The 27,251-nt window shown below is 39.3% G+C and overlaps 1 protein-coding gene across 1 annotated transcript in view; it reads left to right on the plus strand.

The window, feature by feature from the left end:
• Positions 1-27,251, plus strand: part of LOC128660200 (patched domain-containing protein 3) — a 190,050-nt gene that overhangs the window by 100,991 nt on the left and 61,808 nt on the right. The window contains exon 4 of the mRNA XM_053713900.1: positions 9,433-9,554. Coding sequence (XP_053569875.1) covers positions 9,433-9,554 — 122 coding nt within the window. The remainder of the gene's footprint in view (positions 1-9,432; positions 9,555-27,251) is intronic.

Raw genomic sequence — 27,251 nt, forward strand, 5'->3', positions numbered from 1 at the left:
CAGCAGCAGCCAGCGGGAGCCTGGACAGTGTATCTGCCACAACCAGCTGCTTCCCCGGCACATGCACTGCCTGAACATTGAACCTGAGTAGTCTCATTAAAAGTCTCTGGCATCTCAAGGGTGTTTTGTCGATGTCATAAGAATTGATAAGAGGGACTAGCGGTTTGTGGTCAGTTTCCAGACTAAATTTCTCCAAACCCACTAGATAACGCTGAAAGCGCTCACAGGCCCAAACTGCAGCCAGGCACTCTTTCTCAATTTGAGCGTATTTTGACTCCGCAGCCGTCAGTGTGCGGGAACAGTAGGCGATGGGCTGTAGTTTGTTGTCATTCAGCTGCAGGAGTGCAGCCCCCAACCCATAACTGCTTGCATCAGCACTAACCACAGTCTTTTTTGAAGGGTCGTAGAACCCCAGCACTGGGGCAGACCCCAGCAGGGACTTAGCATGCAGGAACGCTTTTTCTTGTGAGGGTCCCCAGACCCAGGCAACATCTTTCTTAAGCAACTCTGTGATAGGGTGCAAAACTGTAGATAAATCTGGAAGAAACTTGCCCACGTAATTTACAAGGCCCAATATCTGTCTCAGCTCATGTACATCAGAAGGGCTTTTCATCTGTTCGATAGCCCGAATTTTCTCGGGGTCCGGCTTGATGCCATCCCCGTTGATGATATGCCCAAAGTAGCATAATTCAGTTTTCCTAAAATGACATTTTTCTTTATTCAGCTTCAGCCCAGACTCTTTGATAGCCTGCAGCACACAACTCAAACGCTGATCATGCTCCTCCACTGTAGACCCATACACTAGAATGTCGTCCATGACGACTGCTGTGCCCACGTGGCCACTCAGGAGAGAACTCATTTCCCTCTGAAAGATCTCAGGAGCGGAGGATATCCCAAAGGGAAGTCTGCAGAAACAGAACCGACCTACCGGAGTGATAAAGGTAGTCAGTTTGCGGCACTTTGGATCCAGGGGGATCTGCCAAAAGCCGCTAGAAGCGTCTAATGTGGAAAAGAACTTCGCCCCAGCCAACTTCGGGGCTATATCTTCCAGTGTCGGCAGCACAAATCTCTCCCTCTTCACTGCCTCATTCAACCTTTTCAGGTCCACACAGATGCGCACCTTTCCGTTTTTCTTTGCAACTGGAACAATGGGGGCACACCAATCAGTTGCTTCAACAACCTCTTCAATAACCCCCATAGACTTCATGCGCATGAGCTCTTTCTCCACTTGAGGCATGAGCGGGAACGGAATTCTACGAGGAGTAGAAATACTGTACGGGACTGCGTCACTTTTAAGTGCTATACGGACAGGTTTGCAGCTCAGTAGGCCCAACTCGCCAAACATATCTTCAGAGATCTCATTCACTCTGGCCACGAGGCCCAAGTCACAGGCTGCTTTTCTGCTCAATAAACTGTTAACACACTGACCTCGGATCACATGCACCCACATGGTGAACTTCCTTTGTTTGTACTCACAGCTGGCAAGAAATTTCCCCACACAATCAATGCGGCCACCAGGACTATGAACATTTGTAGTAACCTTCGCCAGCTGGGGCTGTCGAGGCAGTTTCATAAATTCAGCAAAAGACATTACAGTGATATCAGCTCCTGTGTCAATCTTAAAATCAACATTGGCTCCCATTACAGTAAAGGTAACTTTCCAATCTTCCTCTGAGCTTGTCCGTTCCACAACAGACCCCACAAAAGACACTTCCTGACCCTCCTGGTCACTGTCCACCTGCATCTCCTTAATGTATTCAGTTTTACACACCACTTCAAAATGGCCTATTCTGTTACATTTTCTGCATCTTTTATCTCTGGCCGGGCATATAGCACTCTGATCATGAGCCCGGTAGCACCGTGTGCATCGGCCATGTTGCGCCCATCCACTTCTAGGCCTTTCCAGTACTTTAGATCTACCGCTCACACTGTGCCTTTCACTAGTAATTTTCCTAGACTGTTGCACTTCATCCACAATACTCTCAGACCTCAGATCAGCACTTTGCTTTTTCACCAGTTCACTCTGGCGGGCCATCCTAATAGCCCCGTCTAACGTTAAATCAGGCTCTAACTGCAGCTTCAGGGAGACTTCAGCATCTGCAATTCCAATAACTATTCTGTCTCTGATTTGCTCTTCTTTAGCAACACCAAACTCACAGAATTCAGCTAATTCATACAGGCTGCGCACAAATGACTCCACAGATTCTCCCACACGCTGATTACGTTTGTGAAAACAAGCTCTCTCATGAATCACATTTCTTTTGGGCACAAAGTGGGCACTGAGTTTATCCATAACTATATCAAAGTTAACTTCGTCCCCTTCTTGGAAAGTAAAAGCATTGAACACTGGCTCTACATCTTTCCCCATAGAATATAAAAGAGAATTAACTTGTACTTCACCACTCTCCTTGTTCAGTTTGGATGCAATCCTGAAGCGCTGAAACCGCTGACGCCATGTGGGCCAAGCTGCAGGCTGAGAAAAGTCAAAAGGCTCAGGTGGGGTAAACTTTGACATCGTCATCATCAGAAACAGAAGCGTAGTCCAGAACTTCTGACACCATGTCATGAGATGCAGGACATATGCAGGACACAGCAATGATGGTACAACTCTATTTTATTACAGAGCATAGCAATACACATCCAGACAGGTTGATTGTACTAAACTAACTGCGACACAGACACCGGACCTAAGCCCCGCCCACATGCTAGTGACATCACATCCTGCTATCATCACAACAGGATTCTCAGAAGGCACAGGATACCCAGTGTGTACTGCTGGTGAGACTGTCACAGGATACCAGGTAAGTACAGCAGGTATAGCAGACTTGAGTAAAGCTGTCACTACTAGTATAGCAGACACAGGATACCATATAAGTATAGCAGACACAGGATACTCAGAAGGCACAGGATACCCAGTGTGTACTGCTGGTGAGACTGTCACAGGATACCATATAAGTATAGCAGACACAGGATTCTCAGAAGGCACAGGATACCCAGTGTGTACTGTTGGTGAGACTGTCACAGGATACCATATAAGTATGGCAGACACAGGATACCAGGTAAGTACAGCAGACACAGGATTCTCAGAAGGCACAGGATACCCAGTGTGTACTGTTGGTGAGACTGTCACAGGATACCAGGTAAGTACAGCAGACACAGGATTCTCAGAAGGCACAGGATACCCAGTGTGTACTGCTGGTGAGACTGTCACAGGATACCAGGTAAGTACAGCAGACACAGGATTCTCAGAAGGCACAGGATACCCAGTGTGTACTGTTGGTGAGACTGTCACAGGATACCATATAAGTATAGCAGACACAGGATACCAGGTAAGTACAGCAGACACAGGATTCTCAGAAGGCACAGGATACCCAGTGTGTACTGCTGGTGAGACTGTCACAGGATACCAGGTAAGTACAGCAGACACAGGATTCTCAGAAGGCACAGGATACCCAGTGTGTACTGCTGGTGAGACTGTCACAGGATACCAGGTAAGTACAGCAGACACAGGATTCTCAGAAGGCACAGGATACCCAGTGTGTACTGCTGGTGAGACTGTCACAGGATACCAGGTAAGTACAGCAGGTATAGCAGACTTGAGTAAAGCTGTCACTACTAGTATAGCAGACACAGGATACCATATAAGTATAGCAGACACAGGATACTCAGAAGGCACAGGATACCCAGTGTGTACTGCTGGTGAGACTGTCACAGGATACCATATAAGTATAGCAGACACAGGATTCTCAGAAGGCACAGGATACCCAGTGTGTACTGTTGGTGAGACTGTCACAGGATACCATATAAGTATAGCAGACACAGGATACCAGGTAAGTACAGCAGACACAGGATTCTCAGAAGGCACAGGATACCCAGTGTGTACTGCTGGTGAGACTGTCACAGGATACCAGGTAAGTACAGCAGACACAGGATTCTCAGAAGGCACAGGATACCCAGTGTGTACTGTTGGTGAGACTGTCACAGGATACCAGGTAAGTACAGCAGACACAGGATTCTCAGAAGGCACAGGATACCCAGTGTGTACTGCTGGTGAGACTGTCACAGGATACCAGGTAAGTACAGCAGACACAGGATTCTCAGAAGGCACAGGATACCCAGTGTGTACTGTTGGTGAGACTGTCACAGGATACCATATAAGTATAGCAGACACAGGATACTCAGAAGGCACAGGATACCCAGTGTGTACTGTTGGTGAGACTGTCACAGGATACCATATAAGTATAGCAGACACAGGATTCTCAGAAGGCACAGGATACCCAGTGTGTACTGTTGGTGAGACTGTCACAGGATACCATATAAGTATAGCAGACACAGGATTCTCAGAAGGCACAGGATACCCAGTGTGTACTGTTGGTGAGACTGTCACAGGATACCATATAAGTATAGCAGACACAGGATACCAGGTAAGTACAGCAGACACAGGATTCTCAGAAGGCACAGGATACCCAGTGTGTACTGTTGGTGAGACTGTCACAGGATACCAGGTAAGTACAGCAGACACAGGATTCTCAGAAGGCACAGGATACCCAGTGTGTACTGCTGGTGAGACTGTCACAGGATACCAGGTAAGTACAGCAGACACAGGAGTCTCAGAAGGCACAGGATACCCAGTGTGTACTGTTGGTGAGACTGTCACAGGATACCATATAAGTATAGCAGACACAGGATACCAGGTAAGTACAGCAGACACAGGATTCTCAGAAGGCACAGGATACCCAGTGTGTACTGTTGGTGAGACTGTCACAGGATACCAGGTAAGTACAGCAGACACAGGATTCTCAAAAGGCACAGGATACCCAGTGTGTACTGTTGGTGAGACTGTCACAGGATACCAGGTAAGTACAGCAGACACAGGATTCTCAGAAGGCACAGGATACCCAGTGTGTACTGTTGGTGAGACTGTCACAGGATACCAGGTAAGTACAGCAGGTATAGCAGGCTTGAGGAAAGTTGTCACTACTAGTATAGCAGACACAGGATTCTCAGAAGGCACAGTATACCCAGCGGATACTTTTGTTGATACTGTAACCATATAAGTATAGCAGGCACAGCTGGTTTAAGGAAAGCTGCCCCGGGTATAGCAGGCATATGATACTCAGCAGGCCCAGGATACCCAGCGGGTACTGTTGGTGAGACTGTCACGGAATACCAAATAGCTCAGGAAGGCACAGCTTCAGGAATAAAGTAAGCATACACAGGTAACAGGCAAGTGTTCTTAGCTTTCTGGAACCAGATGAGCATATGCAGGTGCAAGGTACGTATGCTTGGTCTCTGGAAAAAGGTGAACATACTCAGATATCAGGTAATTATGCTTGGTCTCTGGAACAAGGTAAGCATAAGCAGGTAACAGATATTTATGCTTAGTCTCTGGGACAAGGTAAGCATAAGCAGGTAACAGATATTTATGCTTAGTCTCTAGAACAAGGTAAGCATAAGCAGGTAACAGATATTTATGCATGGTCTTTGGAACAAGGTAAGCATAAGCAGGTAACATATATTTATGCTTAGTCTCTGGAACAAGGTAAGCATAAGCAGGTAACAGATATCTATGCTTAGTCTCTGGAACAAGGTAAGCATAAGCAGGTAACAGATATTTATGCTTAGTCTCTGGAACAAGGTAAGCATAAGCAGGTAACAGATATCTATGTTTAGTCTCTGGAACAAGGTAAGCATAAGCAGGTAACAGATATCTATGCTTAGTCTCTGGAACAAGGTAAGCATAAGCAGGTAACAGATATCTATGCTTAGTCTCTGGAACAAGGTAAGCATAAGCAGGTAACAGATATTTATGCTTAGTCTCTGGAACAAGGTAAGCAAAAGCAGGTAACAGATATTTATGCTTAGTCTCTGGAACAAGGTAAGCATAAGCAGGTAACAGATATTTATGCTTAGTCTCTGGAACAAGGTAAGCATAAGCAGGTAACAGATATCTATGCTTAGTCTCTGGAACAAGGTAAGCATAAGCAGGTAACAGATATCTATGCTTAGTCTCTGGAACAAGGTAAGCATAAGCAGGTAACAGATATTTATGCTTAGTCTCTGGAACAAGGTAGGTAAGGCGATAACTCAGCCCAGAGTAGTAGGCTGAGTGACTTTTTATAGGAACTCCCACTCCAATAGTCTCTAGGTGCGAGTTCCGGTAATTAGGACACGGCCCCTTTAAATCTAGGCAGCTCCTTGTATCAGGGCTTGCATGGTGTACAAGATTGCTGAAAAGAAATTTTGTTTTTAATTATCGTGTCCCTTTAAAAACCCTAAACGTTCCAGTAGCCCATTTAGGACCAGATTACGAGTGATGCATTAACAGTTAAACAAGAGCATTAAGAGGTTTATCGCGGGTGTTGTGTCTGGTTTTCTGCTCGTATTACAAGTTGAAAGTAAAGGGGATCACTTGAGAACAATCGCAATTTAAATCAGAGCTCTGGTTAACTGTTTCAAAAAACAAAAAAGTGTCACAAATCAAATAAAAAATAAAGTTACACTCATAACAATACCATCTAATACAATTTATTTTTAAAAAATGCAAAAAAAAGTTATAATGGCTCAAAGATATGAGGTCTCGGGTATAAGAAAAAAAAAACAGGCAAAAGGCTTTAACATTGAGATGCACGTCTAAATATGTATCTATCTATGTGTGTGTGTGTATATACACATATAAACACAGAAATGCATGTCACACACACACACACACACACACACATATATATATATATGTATATATATATATATATATATATATATATATATATATATAAATAAACTAGGCGATAAGCCTGCCCAGAGGGCAGTCTATGTTTAAAAAACAGTTAAAAAAAAAACACCCACCAAACCCCCCCAAAATAAAAAAAACCTAACACTAAAAAAAAATAAACTACCCATTACCCCTAAAGGGGCATTTGTATGGGCATTGCCCTTAAAAGGGCATTCAGCTCTTTTACTGCCCTTAAAAGGGCAAATCAGCTCTTTTTCAAGCCCTAATCTAAAAAAAAAAGCAACCCAAAAATTAAAATAAAACAGCCTAATACTAAGCCCCAAATAGGTACTCACTGTTCCTGAAGTCCGGCTGAGAAGGTCTTCTTCCAGACGGATCCATCATCCTCTATCTTCATCCGGAGTGAAGGCGGTGTAGAGCAGAGGTGCGGAGCTGTGGATCCTCAGCAGCAGTCCTCAGCGGAGGCGGTGGCGTTCCACGGCGGCATGGAGGCTCCTCTTCATCCGATGTCCATCGTAGACTGAAGATTGAATGCAAGGTACCAGAAATCAATTTGGGTTACTTTTTTAGTGTTTTTTTTATTTTGGGGAGTTAGATGGGTGGGTTTTTTTACTGTTAGTGGGGTCTTAGCATTTTTTAGAGGTAAACAAGCTGTATAACTTAGGGCAAATTATTTTTGATAATTTTGTTTATTTTTTCTGTAACGTTAGACTTTTTTTATTCTTGTAATTTAATGTTAGTTTTTTTTTATTTTAATTGAAATTTAGTAGTAATTAGGGTTAATTTAGGGGGTGTTAAGTTAGGGGGCTTAGTATTTACATTAGTTATTTGTATTGTGGGGGGTTGGCGGTATAGGAGTTAATATATTAATTAGAATTATTGCGATGTGGGGGTTTGGTGGTTTAGGGCTTAATAGGTTAATTAGGGTTATTGCGATGTGGGGGTTTGGTGGTTTAGGGGTTAATAGGACAATTAGGTTTATTGCGATGTGGGGGGTTGGCGGTTTAGGGATTAATATTTTAATTATGTGATTTGCAGTTAAGGGGTTAATAACTTTATTATTTTGCGTTGTGGGGGTTGACAGTTTAGGAGTTTGTTAAAACTTCATGCGGGGGGTTAGGTTTTTTTTTTTGCTTCGTGAGGACGGTTAAATGTTTTTGTTTTTATTTCTTGCAGGCGGTTACGTGTTTTTTTAGTTATTTCGTGCTGGCGGTTGAATATTTATTTTTCTACACTGCATCCAGGTGGATTCCGAAAATGGCAGGGATTCTTTCACCAATCACCACCCTGCCATTTTTGGAATCAACCTGGATGCAGCTTTGCTATTTTACATTCCAAAGTTCTTCATTTAGAAGAAAATTTTCTTTGTATTTTTAAATATATATATATTATACAGAAAATAAATGTGTACAGAATATGTCAGATGGCAATAAACAAATATCTGTCACAAATGGACTGAGAACCAATACTTTCCTTCTATAGGAAATGACCGCTGCCTTCTTTCAGTCTCTCCCCAGGGACCGTGAAATAGTAGAAAAAACAATGGTAGATGGCGCTGGTCTCTGAAAAATGTAGATTTCTCTGATAATAAAGAGAAAAAGGCTTGTTGTATGTATTAAAGCCCAGTGAATATGGTGCAGTATACTCACTCCTTAAGTTGCATAATATCCACTTGTTAGGAGTATCTCCCTCAGATGTCCTTTCTTGATGCTTGAGTGAGATTTCAATAAAGCTGGGAGTAGAATAAAAACTCCATAAACAGGGTGTAAGATTGATGATAAAAAATAAGTAGTAACTTACTTCATCAATATTAGGCTTCCGGCCGTCACAGCAAAAGAAGGAAAAATCTTCCCATTTAGTTTTTAAAAATGTATTTATTAGTTATACGCGTTTCAACGTCTGTAAACGTCTTTGTCAAGAGCATTTTTTTAAAACAAGTTAAAACAAGTCAAACTTTTCAACTGTTTTAACTTGTATTAAAAAAATGCTCTTGACAAAGACGTTTACAGACGTTGAAACGCGTAGATATATATATAGATATATAGATATCTGTATATATCTATAACTGTATATATATATTTAAAAAATAAACGATAATTTTCTTCTATGTGAAGAACATTAGAATGTAAAATATGCATAACTACCTTTTGGATTTAGCGCTGCAGATCTAATGCATTGCCGGGTTAGCGGAAGAGTGATAAGTGTTAGTTTTGTTTTTTTTAAACGTACTCCATTGAAGTCTATGGGGAGAAGATTTTAATGGGGTTGCGATAGCCGAAGTTCAGCTATTAGCACACATTGGGTTTCATTCTAGCGCAAACAATTTACTTACAATTTGTAATACGAGCGCTAACCAGCACACTTTAAAGGATTATATATTAGATAAAGGAGTATATATTAAGCTTGTGAATGATTTTTTTTTGTCATTTTTTTTAAACTATATACCATTTTAGAAGACACCATTTGATCAGTTTATAGTCTATTTATATCCTTTTGGAGATATGGTCTAGTGACCTATAAAGTGGCATAACTACCTACTTTTTGCTGCTAATGCCTCACACTATAAAACCAATCACTGTACTCACATTAACTGCTACACTGCTGCATACATTAAGAAAAGTATGACTTTCAATTAAATACAAGCTAACAGCAGTTTAATGAAATTGCCATATGATTAATGTATATATTTTGTACAACAGGTATCCTATTTTACATCATTGTCACGACAGTTGGAATTTGAAGACAATATAAATATTGCGATCCCATTATTTTCTATTGCATACTTTATCACAATATTCTTCTCTATAATTTCATGCTTAAGGTAAGTGTCATGGGCAGCCAGTAGTATAGATTTTACTATTCCTGGTTTCCTTCACTGATGTAAATAAATTTAGGTCAGTCATTGCATTGTCTGGTTATTATTGTGCTGGCTTTGTAATTAACCCCTTAATGACCGGACCATTTTTCAATTTTCTTACCCTTAATGACAATGGCTATTTTTACATTTATGCAGTGTTTGTGTTTAGCTGTAATTTTCCTCTTACTCATTTACTGTACCCACACATATTATATACCGTTTTTCTCGCCATTAAATGGACTTTCTAAAGATACCATTATTTTCATCATATCTTATAATTTACTATAAAAAAAATATAAAATATGAGGAAAAAATTGAAAAAACACCCACTTTTTCTAACTTTGACCCCTAAAATCTGTTACACATCTACAACCACCAAAAAACACCAATTCTAAATAGTTTCTAAATTTTGTCCCGAGTTTAGAAATACCCAATGTTTACATGTTTTTTGCTTTTTTTGCAAGTTATAGGGCAATAAGTACAAGTAGCACTTTGCTATTTCCAAACCACCTTTTTTCAAAATTAGCGCTAGTTGCATTGGAACACTGATATCTGTCAGGAATCCCTGAATATCCCTTGACATGTATATATTTCTTTTTAGAAGACATCCCAAAGTATTGATCTAGGCCCATTTTGGTATATTTCATGCCACCATTTCACCGCCAAATGCGATCAAATAAAAAAAATTGTTGACTTTTTCACAAATTTTTTCACAAACTTTAGGTTTCTCGCTGAATTTATTTACAAACATCTTGTGCAATTATGGTATAAATGGTGTTAAATACTTCTCTGGGATCCCCTTTGTCCAGAAATAGCAGACATATATGGCTTTGGCGTTGCTTTTTTGTAATTAGAAGGCTGCTAAATGCCACTGCACACCACGCGTGTATTATGCCCAGCAGTGAAGGGGTTAATTAGGGAGCTTGTAGGGAGCTTTTAGGTTTAATTTTAGCTTTATTGTAGTGTAGTAGACAACCCAAATTATTGATCTAGGCCCATTTTAGTATATTTCATGCCACCATTTCCCCGCCAAATACGATCAAATAAAAAAAAAACTGTTATATTTTTCACAATTTTAGGTTTCTCACTGAAATTATTTGCAAACAGCTTGTGCAATTATGGCACAAATGGTTGCAAATGCTTCTCTAGGATCCCCTTTGTTCAGAAATAGCAGACATATATGGCTTTGGCGTTGCTTTTTGGTAATAATAAGGCCATTAAATGCTGCTGCGCACCACACTTGTAATATGCCCAGCAGTTAAGGGGTTAATTAGGTAGCTTGTAGGGTTAATTTTTAGCTTTAGTGTAGAGATCAGCCTTCCATCTGACACATCCCACCCCCTGATCCCCCCTGACCCCCCTCAAACAGCTCTCTTCCCTCCCCCACCCCACAATTGTCCCCGCCATCTTAAGAACTGGCAGACAGTCTGCCAGTACTGAAATAAAAAGCATTTTTTTTTTTTGTTATTATTTTCTTCATACAGTCTGCAGTGATGGATCCCCCTTACCTCAAAACCTCCCTGATCCCCCCATACATCTCTCTAACCCACCCCCCTACCTATTTGCCGCCATCTTGGGTACTGGCAGCTGTCTGCCAGTACCCAATTTGCCCCCAAAAATAGTTTTTTTTTACTTTTTTTATTAAAAACGTTAGTTTTCTGTAGTGTAGCTGGCCCCCCTCAGTAATCTACATCCCTCCCCCTCCCAGATCCCTTACTTAACAATGGAGATCCCTTGATTCAAATGCATCATCGTTTTTTTTTTAAACAAGTGTATAAGTTGCGTGCGCGCGCACGCGCGCGCGCACACCCCCCCAACCCCCCCGCCCCCAACTGCCGACATAACAATATTTGAAGCGATCGGGCTGCTACTTTGAAAAAAAATAGCCACCGCAATTGAGAGGAGTTGCTCCCACCCACCAACGAATGTGTGAGCCGCAATAGCCGATGCAGAGAGGGCCACAGAGTGGCCCTCTCTGCATCGGTGTGTAAAATATGGGATTGCAGTGATGGCTCAATGTTGAGGCATAACTACAATCCCTTGTAAGCAGCTGGAAGCGATCATGATCGCTTCCAGCACTTCAAACAACAGAGGACGTACCAGGTACGTCAATTGTCATTAAGGGGAGCTTTTCCTATGACGTACCTGGTACGTCCTCTGTCATTAAGGGGTTAAAGGGACAGTCTAGTCAAAATTAAACTTTCATGATTCAGAGAGGGCATGTGATTTTAAACAACTTTCCAATTGACTTTTATCATTAAATTTGCTTTGTTCCCTTGGTGGTATTTTTGAAAAGCTAAACCTAGCTAGGCTCAAACTGATTTCTAAACCATTGAAAACCACCTCCTAGCTCAGAGCATTTTGAAGATTTTCTTTTTAAACAATAAAAATTGTGGTGTACACTGTCCCTTTAAAATGGGGGAGAGTTATTCATACCTTGGGGCCGAATTATCAAGCTCTGAATGGAGCTTGATGCCCTATGTTTCTGGAGAGCCTTCAGGCTCACCGGAAACACAAGTTATGATGCAGCGGTCTAAAGACTCCATAACCTGTCTGCCTGCTCCGAGGAAGTGGACAGACATTGCCGGTTCATTGACACCCCCTGCTAGCGACCGATTTGCGGCGAATCTGCAGGGGGGCGGCATTGCACCAGCAGTTCACAAGAACTGCTGGTGTAATGATAAATGCCGAGAGCATATGCTGTCAGCTTTTATCGATGTGCAGCGGACATGATCCGCAATATCGGATCATGACGCTCGCACCTTCTTAAATATGCCCCCTTATATATAATCTAAAATCCTACATCATTTTAATGTAGTTATAAATAGAGATAAGGAAGAAAGCAAACTGGTTCAAAGCAGAAGCTGATTACCCCAAAATAATGATTCATGCTTTACATCTTGAAGCTAACTCTAAAAACCACAGTCATTGGGGTAGATTTAATAAGCAGCAGATGCTATCTACCCCCGTAGTTTCCGGCTCGCTTATAAACAGAAGTTAAGAAGCAGCAGTTGATACGATCGGGATGATTGACACCCCCTGCTAGTGGCCGCGAATGTACAGGGTGTGGCATTGCCTGTGCAATGTTAAATGCCGACAGCGTATGGTGTCGGCATTTAGCGATGTGGGGCAGACATGATTCGCTACAGCGGATAATGTCCGTCCGACAGTTGTAAAATCTACCTCTAAGATTTTTACATCCACTTTCAATGTATATTTTAAGGTACTCTATGCACTTTAATAAAACAGCAAATGTGTGATGTGTATTGTGTATGCATTTCATTTTTTGCATCATCAGATCTTAAAGCAATGAAAGAAAACATTCAGACATTTGCTAGACTGTAGAATTAACCTGAGGTACATTCTTTAACCTTATTTAGCATCCTTTTATTACTACCTGGAGGTTATTTGCAGCTTAAAATGCAAGCCAAGAATTGTGGCACTGCCTATATTTTCAGCTGAAAGAACACACTGTAGCATGAATAATAGATATGTGCACTCAGAATGCAAAAAAATAAATCACTAATTTTGCATTAGTTCAAAAACACAAAACAAATTGTCCCTTTAGAAAATAAACTAAGGAATGACTGATGGTGCAGCAAAAAAGAATTGTTATACACATATTAACAGATAAATATACCGTATATGTATATAAGCATATACATATAATTGTTATACACATATTAACAGATAAATATACAGTATATGTATGTAAGCATATACATATAATTGTTATACACATATTAATAGATAAATATACAGTATATGTATGTAAGTATATACATATAATTGTTATACACATATTAACAGATAAATATACAGTATATGTATGTAAGTATATACATATAATTGTTATAAACATATTAACAGATAAATATGCAGTATATGTATATAAGCATATACATATAATTGTTATACACATATTAACAGATAAATATACAGTATATGTATGTAAGCATATACATATAATTGTTATACACATATTAACAGATAAATATACAGTATATGTATATAAGCATATACATATAATTGTTATACACATATTAACAGATACATATACAGTATATGAATATAAGCATATACATATAATTGTTATACACATATTAACAGATAAATATACAGTATATGTATGTAAGCATATACATATAATTGTTATACATATATTAACAGATAAATATACAGTATATGTATGTAAGCATATACATATAATTGTTATACACATATTAACAGATAAATATACAGTATATGAATATAAGCATATACATATAATTGTTATAAACATATTAACAGATACATATACAGTATATGTATATAAGCATATACATATAATTGTTATACACATATTAACAGATACATATACAGTATATGTATATAAGCATATACATATAATTGTTATACACATATTAACAGATACATATACAGTATATGTGAAACTAGGTAGAGGTAGGCTCTAACTCGACAGACTACATGTATAGCACTCTTGGGGGTTAATATAGGGTATAGTTCTAGATAGTATGAAAGACCTAGTTCCTTTAGGCAAAATAGAGTTACTGATGGTCTAGTGAGTTTGCGTGTTCCACGTTAAAACATAACTTTTATTGAGTCAAACTTATGCTAGTAAACACAACACTGTCACAATCACTTCTGGTGCAAACCCTTAGACTAAGCTCAATTCACTCGACTTAAGTAAACATCAAATAAAATTGAAACTTTGTAGTAAGTTTTATATCACACAATAGATACCATCACTTAATAATAAGGGTATCTACACTAAATCGTTTTAACTCTTAAGTTAACCCGGCACAAACACAGTCACATAACTAGACTGATTTATACGTATAAAACAAACACAAACATCCAGCTAGCACAAGTGCACAAGATACTCTATTTTTGCATCTTTTGGTTGATTATTCACTTCTCTCTATATAAAATTTTATAATTTTTAATTTTTTTACCACTATTTTGCCATAAGCAACACAATTTCTGACATAAGCACTGCACATTTATCTAGCAATTAATAACATAATGTTACATTTTAAAATTTAGTTAATATTAGTCATCTCTATCAAAGCAAGTTAAAAGCAAGGAAAACAGGATGACAATAATAATTTTATTATCTCTGAAAATAAAAAATAAAAAAATTGCTTTTACAAAACACATATCCCAGTAAACAACGTTATGGGAATAAATATCACAATAGTTCAAAAATCGCGATCAAATGGCCTTTAATAACAGATTGACAGTTCTGATAGGAATACACCAATGTTCTGAAATGAATTGCAATGCATTAATAACACTATGCAACCTCCACCAGCATGATACGGGGATCCAATAGAAAGTATTGAGAACTGTGACGTCATCAGAAGGGCGGGACCCAAAATCCTTTAAATAATCAGTCAGTGAGCGGCGCGCTCACCCTTTGAGAAAGCCGTTAGGGCGAAACATGTTAGGGACGTTAGGGAATTGGTGAGGAGTCCTGGAGCTCCTGTATTTTTTAGATGAGCCTTAGAATGCTATAGTATCAAACCTGCTCTAAGTTTATTTATATATTAGCCTTTGGTGATTATTAATCTGGTTAGAATTTTACTAAGTTGGTTCTTTACATGCTCGATAATTACTTAAGAGACTTGATGCGCAAAACATACTAAATCTGTATATCTAGTTTTGGGGCAGAACTGTGAGAGCCACTCGACACAGACACAATTTTACCGGTAAACTGGGAACCAAATATTGGATAAACAATATGGGCATATAACCGAAAGATTACCGGTTAAATTACATCCACTCCATCGGCTACATACCGGGTGGTGTGGTTAGCAGTAACCCCAATTGAACCGGTTTAACTGGTAGTGCATGACTGGGCTGAAATTAAACAGCTTTTGTGCTTCGAGTGAGCTACACCTAAAACTCTTTACATAATCAGAGAACAGCTCTGTTACCCATTGGCAACAACTGCCACACTACAGTTACAAATTTACATGCAAAATGTGTCTTTATCAGTGATTTAAATTGTAACACAGCATACTCAAAATTAAAAGCGAGAACCGTACATGAGTAACAATAGTGTGTATGTTATTTATTAATGAGGATTAACACAGCCTGAAAAATAAGATATAAAAAGTGCACATTTATCTCTTTTATCCAATTGATAATAACGGCTACATTATAAATATAGGTTTATAAGCTACTGACATGTGGACTATTAACCTATTATTAAATCTGACATTTTGAATGCATTGGGTTAAAACTGCTGACTACAGTACCATTAACTTCGTTAACAAGACTCAAGGTAATCTTATCATCTCATGTCAGCATAAAAAGCGTACTATCCACCAGCAAACAGTATTAAGGTAACACAATAGAAATAGAGCTGTATTAACCACAGGTTTAATTGAAACACACAGTAACAGTTGTGTATGACCAAGTAATGTCTTATCAAGATTAATATTATTTAAGACTATTTCAGAATATCTAATTCTGTTAGGTCCATTACACGGATATAAACACACAACCTTTACAGGACCTCTTGTTATAAGTGTGCATCAGGTTCATTAACTTGCTGCAATAATACTTTAGAAAGTTTTCCAGTATTAACCAGAACCCACCTGGCTAGAATCTACTTATACAGAACAGGCCGACCACTGAGTCTTTAGCATCTAAGTGTGTTTTTAATTTTATTTCCAGTGTTTTATATTAAGTTTGACTCAATAAAAGTTATGTTTTAACGTGGAACACGCAAACTCACTAGACCATCAGTAACTCTATTTTGCCTAAAGGAACTAGGTCTTTCATACTATCTAGAACTATACCCTATATTAACCCCCAAGAGTGCTATACATGTAGTCTGTCGAGTTAGAGCCTACCTCTACCTAGTTTCACATGTTGAATACTACATAGCACCTTCAGCAGTCCATATCTGTATAGGGGAATTATCCCCATATATATTAAGGACAAATTGGGGCCAAATAGGGAATTAGAGATATTTAAGCCACTATAGGCTAAGTAGTGCCGTTGATACCCCTTCTCTCTAACATATACAGTATATGTATATAAGCATATACATATAATTGTTATACACATATTAACAGATAAATATACAGTATATGTATATAAGCATATACATATAATTGTTATACACATATTAACAGATAAATATACAGTATATGTATATAAGCATATACATATAATTGTTATACACATATTAACAGATAAATATACAGTATATGTATATAAGCATATACATATAATTGTTATACACATATTAACAGATACATATACAGTATATGTATATAAGCATATACATATAATTGTTATACACATATTAACAGATAAATATACAGTATATGTATATAAGCATATACATATAATTGTTATACACATATTAACAGATACATATACAGTATATGTATATAAGCATATACATATATATTTTGAGTAATAGCACAGTTCCAATAAACTGCCACTTAAAGGCACTTTCTAACACCCCACATCCAAAAACTTTAAGCTTTGTGCAGTTTTAGTAAACAAAAGTAAAATGCTGATATATTTTATTATAACAAAATAACACTAAACTTTATTTCGGGGGCAACTAGGGGACATTTTTAAAATTAAACAGTGGTCAGACCTCTAGTTAATTTTTGGAGCACTAATTGATGCCTCGAGTTTGCAGTAGCATTAACTAGTCACTTGTAATGGATAGTTATTTAATGTGTGCCCATGAACGGGCAAAATTTCCAGTATATTGGCGCACGTTAAAATAGCGCTCCACTTGTAATCTAGCCCAAACTGTAAAAATTTCCAAACAGGAAACATCCAAAATAAAAGAACAAGGGGCCCATTTATCAAGCTCCAGGTGGAGCTTGAGAGCCCGTGTTTCTGGCGAGCCCATGTTTCTAAAGACCGCTGCTCCATAACCCAGTCCGCCTTCTCTGAGCAGGCGGACACACATCTTCGAAAATCAACCTGATCGAGTACGATCGGGTTGATTGACACCTCCCTGCTATTTTTAGACCATCTTCTACTCTTATAATGAATGCTCATATTTTTTTGGGTTGCTTTAGCTGAACATTTCATGGTCAATTAAATAGCCCAAAGGGGGGCATGTTCTACAGCACAGGTGAAATAATAAACTGATCAATAACCATTGTTACTAACCTGCTCTTAGCTGATTATTTTACCTGTGCTCTATTTAAAGAAAAAAAAAATCTGGCCTTTTAGGAGTTCTTGAGGACTGGACTTTTTGTTCAATGTTTATATTATCTTGACCTTCCCTGGTAATATTTACCATTGAAAGAACCCATCCCCGAAGGGGAGTGGACAGAACAACCACACCCCTGATTTACCTATAAAGGTAATCCTCAGGCGTCTCCCTTTCCTCTTCCTAGTTCTGTCGTTCTGTCCAGTCAGAAGGTGAACAGGGCTGGGAAACTCTCCCCAAGCAAGGCTTCTAAGGATAATACTTTTGGCAGTAATTTATGGCACCAGAGCATTTTGCCATTTTATGCATGTATCTGCATTTATTCACCCAAGGTTGACTCAGGCCACTGGTTTAGTGTGCAGCAATAAGTTTCTCCATCTGGAGTTACTTTGTGGGGGGCTGCCATTTGCCACAATATTACATTGCGGGAGTCTTGTCTGAGGGTTTCTCTGAATACTCGCATGTAGGGTTGCCACCTTAGCCATGTTTTCCTGGACACTTATGAGTTACACATGCTGCAGGGTCTGCAGGGAGGAACATGTATTGTGTTTCTGGACAGCACTATTCATATTCCTCCCTCATAAGTGTTCTGTATTTTAAGGGACGGGTGGCAACCCTACTCGCATGTGTGCTTTGAATTTTAGCCTTGGCATGGGCCTTTTTACTGTTGCGCTAAAAGTTTTTATAATATCCTCCATGAAGATATAACTTGTGAGGAATGTTTTTCAGAAAATTGGATTATATTCATTGCATGATATTTTATATATTTGACATTTTGCTTAAACAGTATGCTGTTTCAGCTAATTTATGGTTAAAGCTTAGCCTTTTTCTAGCCTCTAAAGTCTGACAGTATTTGTTTTTTTCCTCTCATTCTGTGCATTTTTCAGACTGAACAGCTGCTGCAATTTCTAATCTCTATTGACACACTTATTGCCTTAATCACCTGTTTTAATTAAGCAGGGAGTTTGTTAGAGTCACACCCTAAACTGATTTTATATTATAATTATATTTTTGGAGTTTGAGGCCTCTTTTGGCTTTAACAACATTTTTTGTGTTATCTTTAACATTTGTAAGCACCAAATACATGATTTGCATTTTTCACTTTTCTGTTTTTTATAAGAAACTCTTAGCTTATAAGAGAGGGTTCTCTGTTTCCAGCAGGAAGCCAAGACCATATGTGGTTATATACTAGCTGTGTTTTCAACTGTTTCTGCTTTTAAATATAAAATAAAATAGCAATAAATTATGCACACAACTTTGCAAAGGTACAATCCAGTAATAAGTACCTACAAATCAACAAATCAACACAGTGGTGTCCCCGCACTCTACTCACAAGTATATAATGCAAATCAGTGGCGTCACTAGGGTTGGTGTCACCCCCCCCCCCCGGAAAGCAGACACACACAAAAACACAGGCAAACACACATACAAACACTCAGACACACTTAAAAACATACTCAGATGCACACACAAACACTCGGAAACACACTCAGACACACACACAAAAACACACACACAAAAACACTGAGACACACACACACACAAAAACTCAGACACACACTTACAAAATATGTAAACTGCACTGCATTAATTATGAAGCTCATGCCTAGAGCTGCTCCCTGGCTCAGCAGAGCATCAAATGAAAAATAAACAGAGCACTCTAAAAATAAATCACTAAAGAAAAGGTTTAGGCGCAAACTATGAAAATTCTGCTCTCTGACTCTGTTCTAAGCCTGTCAGTGCACAGCCCCGGGCCGCGTGCCTACCGCTTCTTATGGCCAATCACCTCTGCACTCTGCCCACCCCCAGACCCCCGCCCGCCCTCCTACCTGTTCAGTGTGCACTTAGTGTACCGTAACCGTAATGGTCTGGTGGGCATCATACGTGGCTCCTTCACTTTAAAGACAGTGTCAAACAGTCATGCGGTCAGGTGCCAGGCATCCCCTCATGATTTGCCAGTTTCCGTTTAGAGAGACAGCACAGCAGTGAGTGACTCCACTGCTCCACATGTCACTGAGCAGTGAGCACAGATAGGCAGGCAGGTTTAGGCTAGCAGCGCAGCTTTGCAAGCCCCACGGCATGCCCACAACATTCATAGCGAAATTGGGCAGGGGAGAAGCAAAGTACAAACAAGCAAAAGCAGCCGGGAAAACTATTTGTTGAAATTGCAGCACTGGCTCAAGGGGCAAACAATTGTGTGTCTACAACTTCCCCAGTCCCACCAATGTTCCCAAATGCCATCCCCTCTCATAAAAAAAAATCTATGCATCTCAACATTGTATTTCTTTGAATTTCAATAAAATGTAAAAAAAAAAAAAAAAAAAAAAAATTTTTTTTTTTTTTTGGTGTCACCCCCTGGAGGGTGTCACCCGGGTGCGGCCCGCCCCCCCCCGCCCCCCCCTAGTGACGCCACTGATGCAAATACATGTTAAATTTTTTTAATTCAAATGTATGTACACAGATGTAAGCATTAAAAACACACAAAAACCCAGTCATTAAAATTTCAGACGATAGTCCATCATTAAGAAGTCATTCATGTTAGCATGCAAAAAAGCGTTAAGTATAATGTGCAGAGGCGTAACTAGAAACCCCAGGGCCCAGGTGCAAGAAAATCTAAGAAGGGCCCCCCCAAAAAAGTAAATTTGATACATATCTTTTTTTACATTTAACACAGAAAAAAAATGTCCCACCCTGTGCCCACAGTCTGTGAGATAGTCTACCCACTATTACTGTATAAGGTGACACTGTTTAACCCACCAGTACTGTATATAGTGAGTTAGTGACACAGTCTGTAATCAGCCGGTGAGATGGCTGGCCTGCCCCTACCTGCCCCAGTACTTTATAAAATGACCATAGTAGTCTGTGACATAGTCCAGCCCCCCATACTGTATATAGTGGTACTGTATAATGACACTGTTTACCCCCTCCCACCATGCTGTAGTAACAAGGTCTGTAATTTGCTGGTTCCACAAACATACACACACACACACACATACATGCATAAATACACACACAGTCACAAAAATACATACACACATAAACACCAATGGGTAAAACAGAAATACTAACCCCTGTAGTCAGAGACACTAGTGAAGCATCATGTCACACTCACATGATATCAGTGCAGGCAGTGGCATGTCAACGTTTTTCATTAAAAAATTGAAGCTGGGCAATTGCGACCTCTGCACCCCCTGTAGTTTTGCCCCTGATAATGTGTCAAGCAGGAAAAAACTGCAAGCTTCAATAAGTGCCAAAAGACAAGTACTGTAAGGTATTAGTGAAAAGTGTACATATAACTCCCTCCATTCTTTTCAGCTTGTTAACCATTGATAGGCTTAGGAAATGCAAAGCTTAAGCAAAGGATGCTGTTTAAGCAGCTTATTGCAGATCATAGATGAATCGGTCAAAAAAACCATCCAAACTAGGTGAGAAATAAAAGCACATGATAGCAAGATATAATAATAGACCGGCACTCAAGGATTCAATCTGCCGGATTCACAACTGCAGATATGTAATATCAAGTGCATGCAATGTCCGCTCACAGAGCGATCTATCCTATACACAGGAGTACAAGATGCATGTATTTGGAAGTGTCCACTTAGAGTGCAAATGTCATGGGCTACTTTCAAGCTCCGGTTCCTCAAAAGGACACTCGACACCAGTGTCTGACATCAGTAATCGGTATTTTTAGCAATAATGTTATCATTTTTTGTATAGTATGTCAATCGATAAACATTGTTGCATAGGAAATTAGCACATCTAAGCAAGTATCCCTGCTTGGTTTTACCTAGAAAAACTGCATTTACACTGTTACCAATGCACAAGAGGATTCTGGCTCATATATGCAAATTTGATACCCAACATCTCAGATTTTTTGCTTCATACTGTGTTAACAAACAGCGATTCCCTAATAGCGAGAGTGCAGCAAATACAGAAATGACCACTAGACAGCCTGTTTTGTTCTTGTTGGAATTCATCAGTAGCAGATAGATTTCTGATCGCTGCTTAGGTAAAGCTCATTTCAGGGTTAAATCAAAATTCATTCAAATTATGGTGGAGAGAGATAAAAGTCTGAGATTAAAATCCTACAGGTCACAAAAGTAAATCAATAAAAATTGTTGCATAGGAAGTTAGCACATCTAGGCAAGTATCCCCGCTTGCTTTTACCTAGAAAAACTCCATATATACTGTTACCAATGCACAAGAGGATTATGGGTAAGATATGCACAATAGATATCCAACATTTCAGATTTGAAGCAGTATGAAGCAAAAATTTAGAGATGTGTGATATCTAATTTGCATATCTTAGGGAATTGCTGTGCGTTAACACAGTATGAAGCAAAAAATCTGAGATGTTGGGTATCTAATTTGCATATCTTACCCAGAATCCTCTTGTGCATTGGTAGCAGTGTATATGGAGTTTTTCTGGGTAAAAGCAAGTGGGGATACTTACCTAGATGTGCTAATTTCCTATGCAACAATTGTTATTGATTTACTTTTGTGACATGGAGGATTTTAATCTCAGACTTTTATCTCCACCATAATTTTAATGAATATAGTATGTCAAATAATGTCTCCAAGGTGCCGTCTATGTGACAGAGTCCTTGAACACCTTAAAGACATTGAGAAAGAAGAAAAAGACTCTTGTGTAGCAAGACACTTTAAACAGACACATAACTTGAAAATACATTATTTTAAAGGGACATGAAACCCAATTTTTTTATTTCATGATTTAGATAGAGCATGCATTTTAAACAACATTCTAATTTACTTCTATTATATAATTTGCTTAATTCTCCTGATATCCTATGCTGAAAAGCATATCTAGATAGGCTTAGTAGCTGCTGATTGGTGGCTGCACATAGATACCTCGTATGATTGGCTCACCCATGTGCATTGTTATTTCTTCAATAAAGGATATCTAAAGAATGAAGCAAATTAGATAATAGAAGTAAATTAAAATGTTATTTAAAATTGTATTCTCTAATTGAATCATGAAAGAAAAATGTTAGGTTTAGTGTCCCTTTAAGGTTATTGGCATTGATAAGGTTAATTTAGGTGTAAGGGGAGGTGACCTTGACAGCAGGACCTTACTCCAACATGAAAGTAGGGGGATGTTTAATCTAGACACTTTGACGCCTTTTGGATTAAATTAAGAATTACATCTAGGCCACTTTCTGTAAAACCTATACATATCAAGCCAGTTTGCTATTCTAATAATTTGATTGGAAACTGACTATAACAATGAAAAACCTCTATTGAAACATAATCAACTGTATTTGCCAAAATGTAATATAGATTGCTTGGTAAAATTTTAGCAACAAAAGGTTGTGAACAAAACAAAGAATCAATGAAATGCACAAGATCTATTTTATAGTTTATAAAATACGGCAATCTAATTACAAGATGAAATTCATATCCTGCTGTGACAGTTAAATGTGCATTAGACATTTTCTGTACATAATTGCAAAAAAATACCTATCTTAATCATGACTACTCTGGTGCTAACTGAGTGCTCAGAATTGACTAGGAACCAATATTCACTGGCAACATATTCCGGAGGACATAAAACAGGTATCCCTTTATAAGGAGGAGGACTGTCTATGAAGATACACACATGCCCGGAAGAAGCTTTTAATTAAGTGAATCGTACGTAGGACAGTTTTTCCTACACCAAGTACCTACTATATTCGATTGATAGCTGATTGCTTACAGCTTACAGCTCTTAGCAGGTAACACATTTAGCCTGGTAAGGGAGAAGGTTCATGGTTTATGATTGCTCTTTTGTTATTCTAGTCCAGTAGGGGTAGTTCCCTTTTGGCTGTTTTCACTGAGCTATACCGTGCCCCCCCTTTCATTTACAGAGCTAGTGTTTATTTCTACTCAGCTTTTTATATCAGCCATCTAAGGGCGACCCAGTTGTGGGAGAAGGCATCGGTTACCTACCTGATATCTCCACAGCTAGGATTGGCTGACTTACCGACCGCGTATGAGATTTAGCACACTCCCCTAGGGCTTACCCGTCAGTCTGCAATGACCTGTTGTGTTCGGCACCAGAGGAACGTGAGCCATACCAAGGGAGGACCTACAAGTAGGGTTGCCACCTGTCCCTTAAAACACAGAACACTTATAAGTTACACATGCTGCAGGGTGTGCAGGGAGGAATATGAATAGTGTTGTTCAGAAGCACAATACATGCTCCTCCCTGCTCACCCTGCAGCATGTGTAACTCATTAATGTCCAGAAAAACATGGCTGAGGTGGCAACCCTACCTACAAGCAAGTTTCCCGAGGAAGACAGAGTACTTACAAAAAAGATTCTCAAGGAGGACAGAGCCTGGACAGTTGCCTTTTTACTAAGGGCGTTTTGTTCCAGTGAGCTCATAAGTATTTATGTCTGTTATATCTCATGATAGTGGGTAATTTCCCAGTGCTCTATCCTTAATACACTATTATCAGGCACTGTTATTAAGTACTTTGGTGTATTTGTATTTGTATGTACAAGGGAATAATTCAATTGTAAGGTAAATCATCTCCCTTTCTGCTAATGCTGATATTGTTTACCACTTATAGGTTATAATATGCCTATGGTGATTACATTTGGAATTATTGGACAAGAGTGCTTTTGTCAGATCTCTTTTTTCTTTAACCCCTTAACGACCGAGGACGTGCAGGGTACGTCCTCAAAAAAAAGGCAGTTAATGCCTGAGAACGTACCCTGCACGTCCTCGGTGTGGAAAGCAGCTGGAAGCGATCCTGCTCGCTTCCAGCTGCTTTCCGGTTATTGCAGTGATGCCTCGATATGGAGGCATCCTGCAATAACCCCCCTTGGCCATCCGATGCAGAGAGAGCCACTCTGTGGCCCTCTCTGCACCGGACATCGGTGGCCGGTATCGTTGGTGGGTGGGAGCAAGTCTGGGAGGCGGGTGGGCGGCCATCGATGTGCCCAGTGGAGTGGAGGGGGGCGGGATCGGGGGCGGGAGGGGCGGGAGCGGGCACGGGAGCGCGCGCGTGCACGGGGGGCGGCGGGCGGGCGCGTGCACGGGGCGGGAGCGGGAGGGAACCGCTACACTACAGAAAAATCAAGTTTAAAAAGTACTTCAATTAACTTTTTGAAAGCTGTAAATAACAGCTAAGAGATGTGGAAGGGGTGGGGGGTTGATCTTGGGGGGGGGGGGAAGCTACACTGCAGAAAAGGGTTTTTTTTTTAAAAAAAAGGCACATTTTTTCACTAAACTGGGTACTGGCAGACAGCTGCCAGTACCCAAGATGGCGCCCATTAAGGCAGAGGGGGAGGGTTAGAGAGCTCTTTGGTGGGGGATCAGTAAGGCTGGGGGCTAAGGGGGGATCCTACACAGCAGCATATGTAAATATGCTAAAAAAAAAAAAAAAACCCAAATATAGCTTTTATTTTAGTACTGGCAGAGTTTCTGCCAGTACTTAAGATGGCGGGGACAATTGGGGGGTGGGGGAGGGAAGAGAGCTGTTTGGGAGAGATCAGGGGGTCTCATGTTTCAGGTGGGAGGCTGAGCTCTACACTAAAGCTAAAATTAACCCTGCAAGCTCCCTACAAGCTACATAATTAACCCCTTCACTGCTAGCCATAATACACGTGTGAAATGCAGCGGCATTTGGCGGCCTTCTAATTACCAAAAAGCAACGCCAAAGCCATATATGTCTGCTATTTCTGAACAAAGGGGATCCCAGAGAAGCATTTACAACCATTTGTGCCATAATTGCACAAGCTGTTTGTAAATGATTTCAGTGAGAAACCTAAAATTGTGAAAAATGTAACGTTTTTTTTAATTTGATCGCATTTGGCGGTGAAATGGTGGCATGAAATATACCAAAATGGGCCTAGATCAATACTTGGGGTTGTCTACTACACTACACTAAATCTAAAATTAACCCTAGAAGTTCCCTACATGCTCCATAATTAACCCCTTCACTGCTGGGCATAATACACGTGTAGTGCGCAGTGGCATTTAGCAGCCTTCTAATTACTAAAAAGCAACGCCAAAGCCATATATGTCTGCTATTTCTGAACAAAGGGGATCCCAGAGAAGAATTTACAACCATTTAAGCCATAATTGCACAAGCTGTTTGTAAATAATTTCAGTGAGAAACCAAAAGTTTGTGAAAAAATTTGTAAAAAAGTGAACGATTTTTTGTATTTAATCGCATTTGGCGGTGAAATGGTGGCATGAAATATACCAAAATGGGCCTAGATCAATACTTTGGGATGTCTACTAAAAAAAATTATATACATGTCAATGGATATTCAGAGATTCCTGAAAGATATTAGTGTTCTAATGTAACTAGCGCTAATTTTGAAAAATAATGGTTTGGAAATAGCAAAGTGCAACTTGTATTTATGGCCCTATAACTTACAAAAAAAGCAAAGAAGATGTAAACATTGGGTATTTCTAAACTCAGGACAAAATTTAGAAACTATTTAGCATGGGTGTTTTTTGGTGGTTGTAGATGTGTAACAGATTTTGGGGGTCAAAGTTAGAAAAAGTGTGTTTTTTTCAATTTTTTCCTCATATTTTATAATTTTTTTTATAGTAAATTATAAGATATTATGAAAATAATGGTATCTTTAGAAAGTCCATTTAATGGCGAGAAAAACGGTATATAATATGTGTGGGTACAGTAAATGAGTAAGATGAAAATTACAGCTAAACACAAACACCGCAAAAATGTAAAAATAGCCTTGGTCCCAAACGGACAGAAAATGGAAAAGTGCTGTGGTCATTAAGGGGTTAATGCTTTTTCCATATTTATGCAATATTAATATTTAATTAAAATTTTAACTATGTGTTCACTGTAAATATTTAACATTTGTTAAAGTGAATATGCTTTGTTTGCGCAATGGGTGTTGGTTTTTTCAACATTTATTTTTTCTCCATTGACTTCTATGGGGAATGTAAAAATGCAATGGAGATTGTGCTATCTCGGGTGTTAGTTTTTTTTCCACTTTTTTTTCTCCATTGATTTCTATGGGGCAATACATGCACACGCACACGCACAAGCAAACAAAGACTTAAGTTAGGTTTTTCGCGCTATTCGGGTTAACGCAAGCAAAAAATAATGGCTAGATTAAGAGTTGTGCATTATGGAAAAAAGCAGCGTTAAAAGGTCCTAACGCTGCTTTTTTACGCCCGCTGGTATTACGAGTCTTGAAGGTTTAGGGGCACCGCACACTTCTTTGGCAAAACGACTTACATAAACTTCATAAAGTCTTTTTTCTATGGGACTTCCATAGCACTGATATTATGAGTCTGTCCGAGGAGGCCAAAAAGTGAGCGGTACACCCTACCCTGTCAAGAGTCCTAACGCATTTAAAAGTCAGTAGTTATGAGTTTTATGATACAACACCGTAACATAAAACTCATAACTAAAGTGCTAAAAAGTACACTAACACCCATAAACTACCTATTAACCCCTAAACCGAGGCCCTCC

This window comes from Bombina bombina, chromosome 5 (genome assembly GCF_027579735.1).
Source record: "Bombina bombina isolate aBomBom1 chromosome 5, aBomBom1.pri, whole genome shotgun sequence".
Lineage (NCBI taxonomy): Eukaryota > Metazoa > Chordata > Amphibia > Anura > Bombinatoridae > Bombina > Bombina bombina.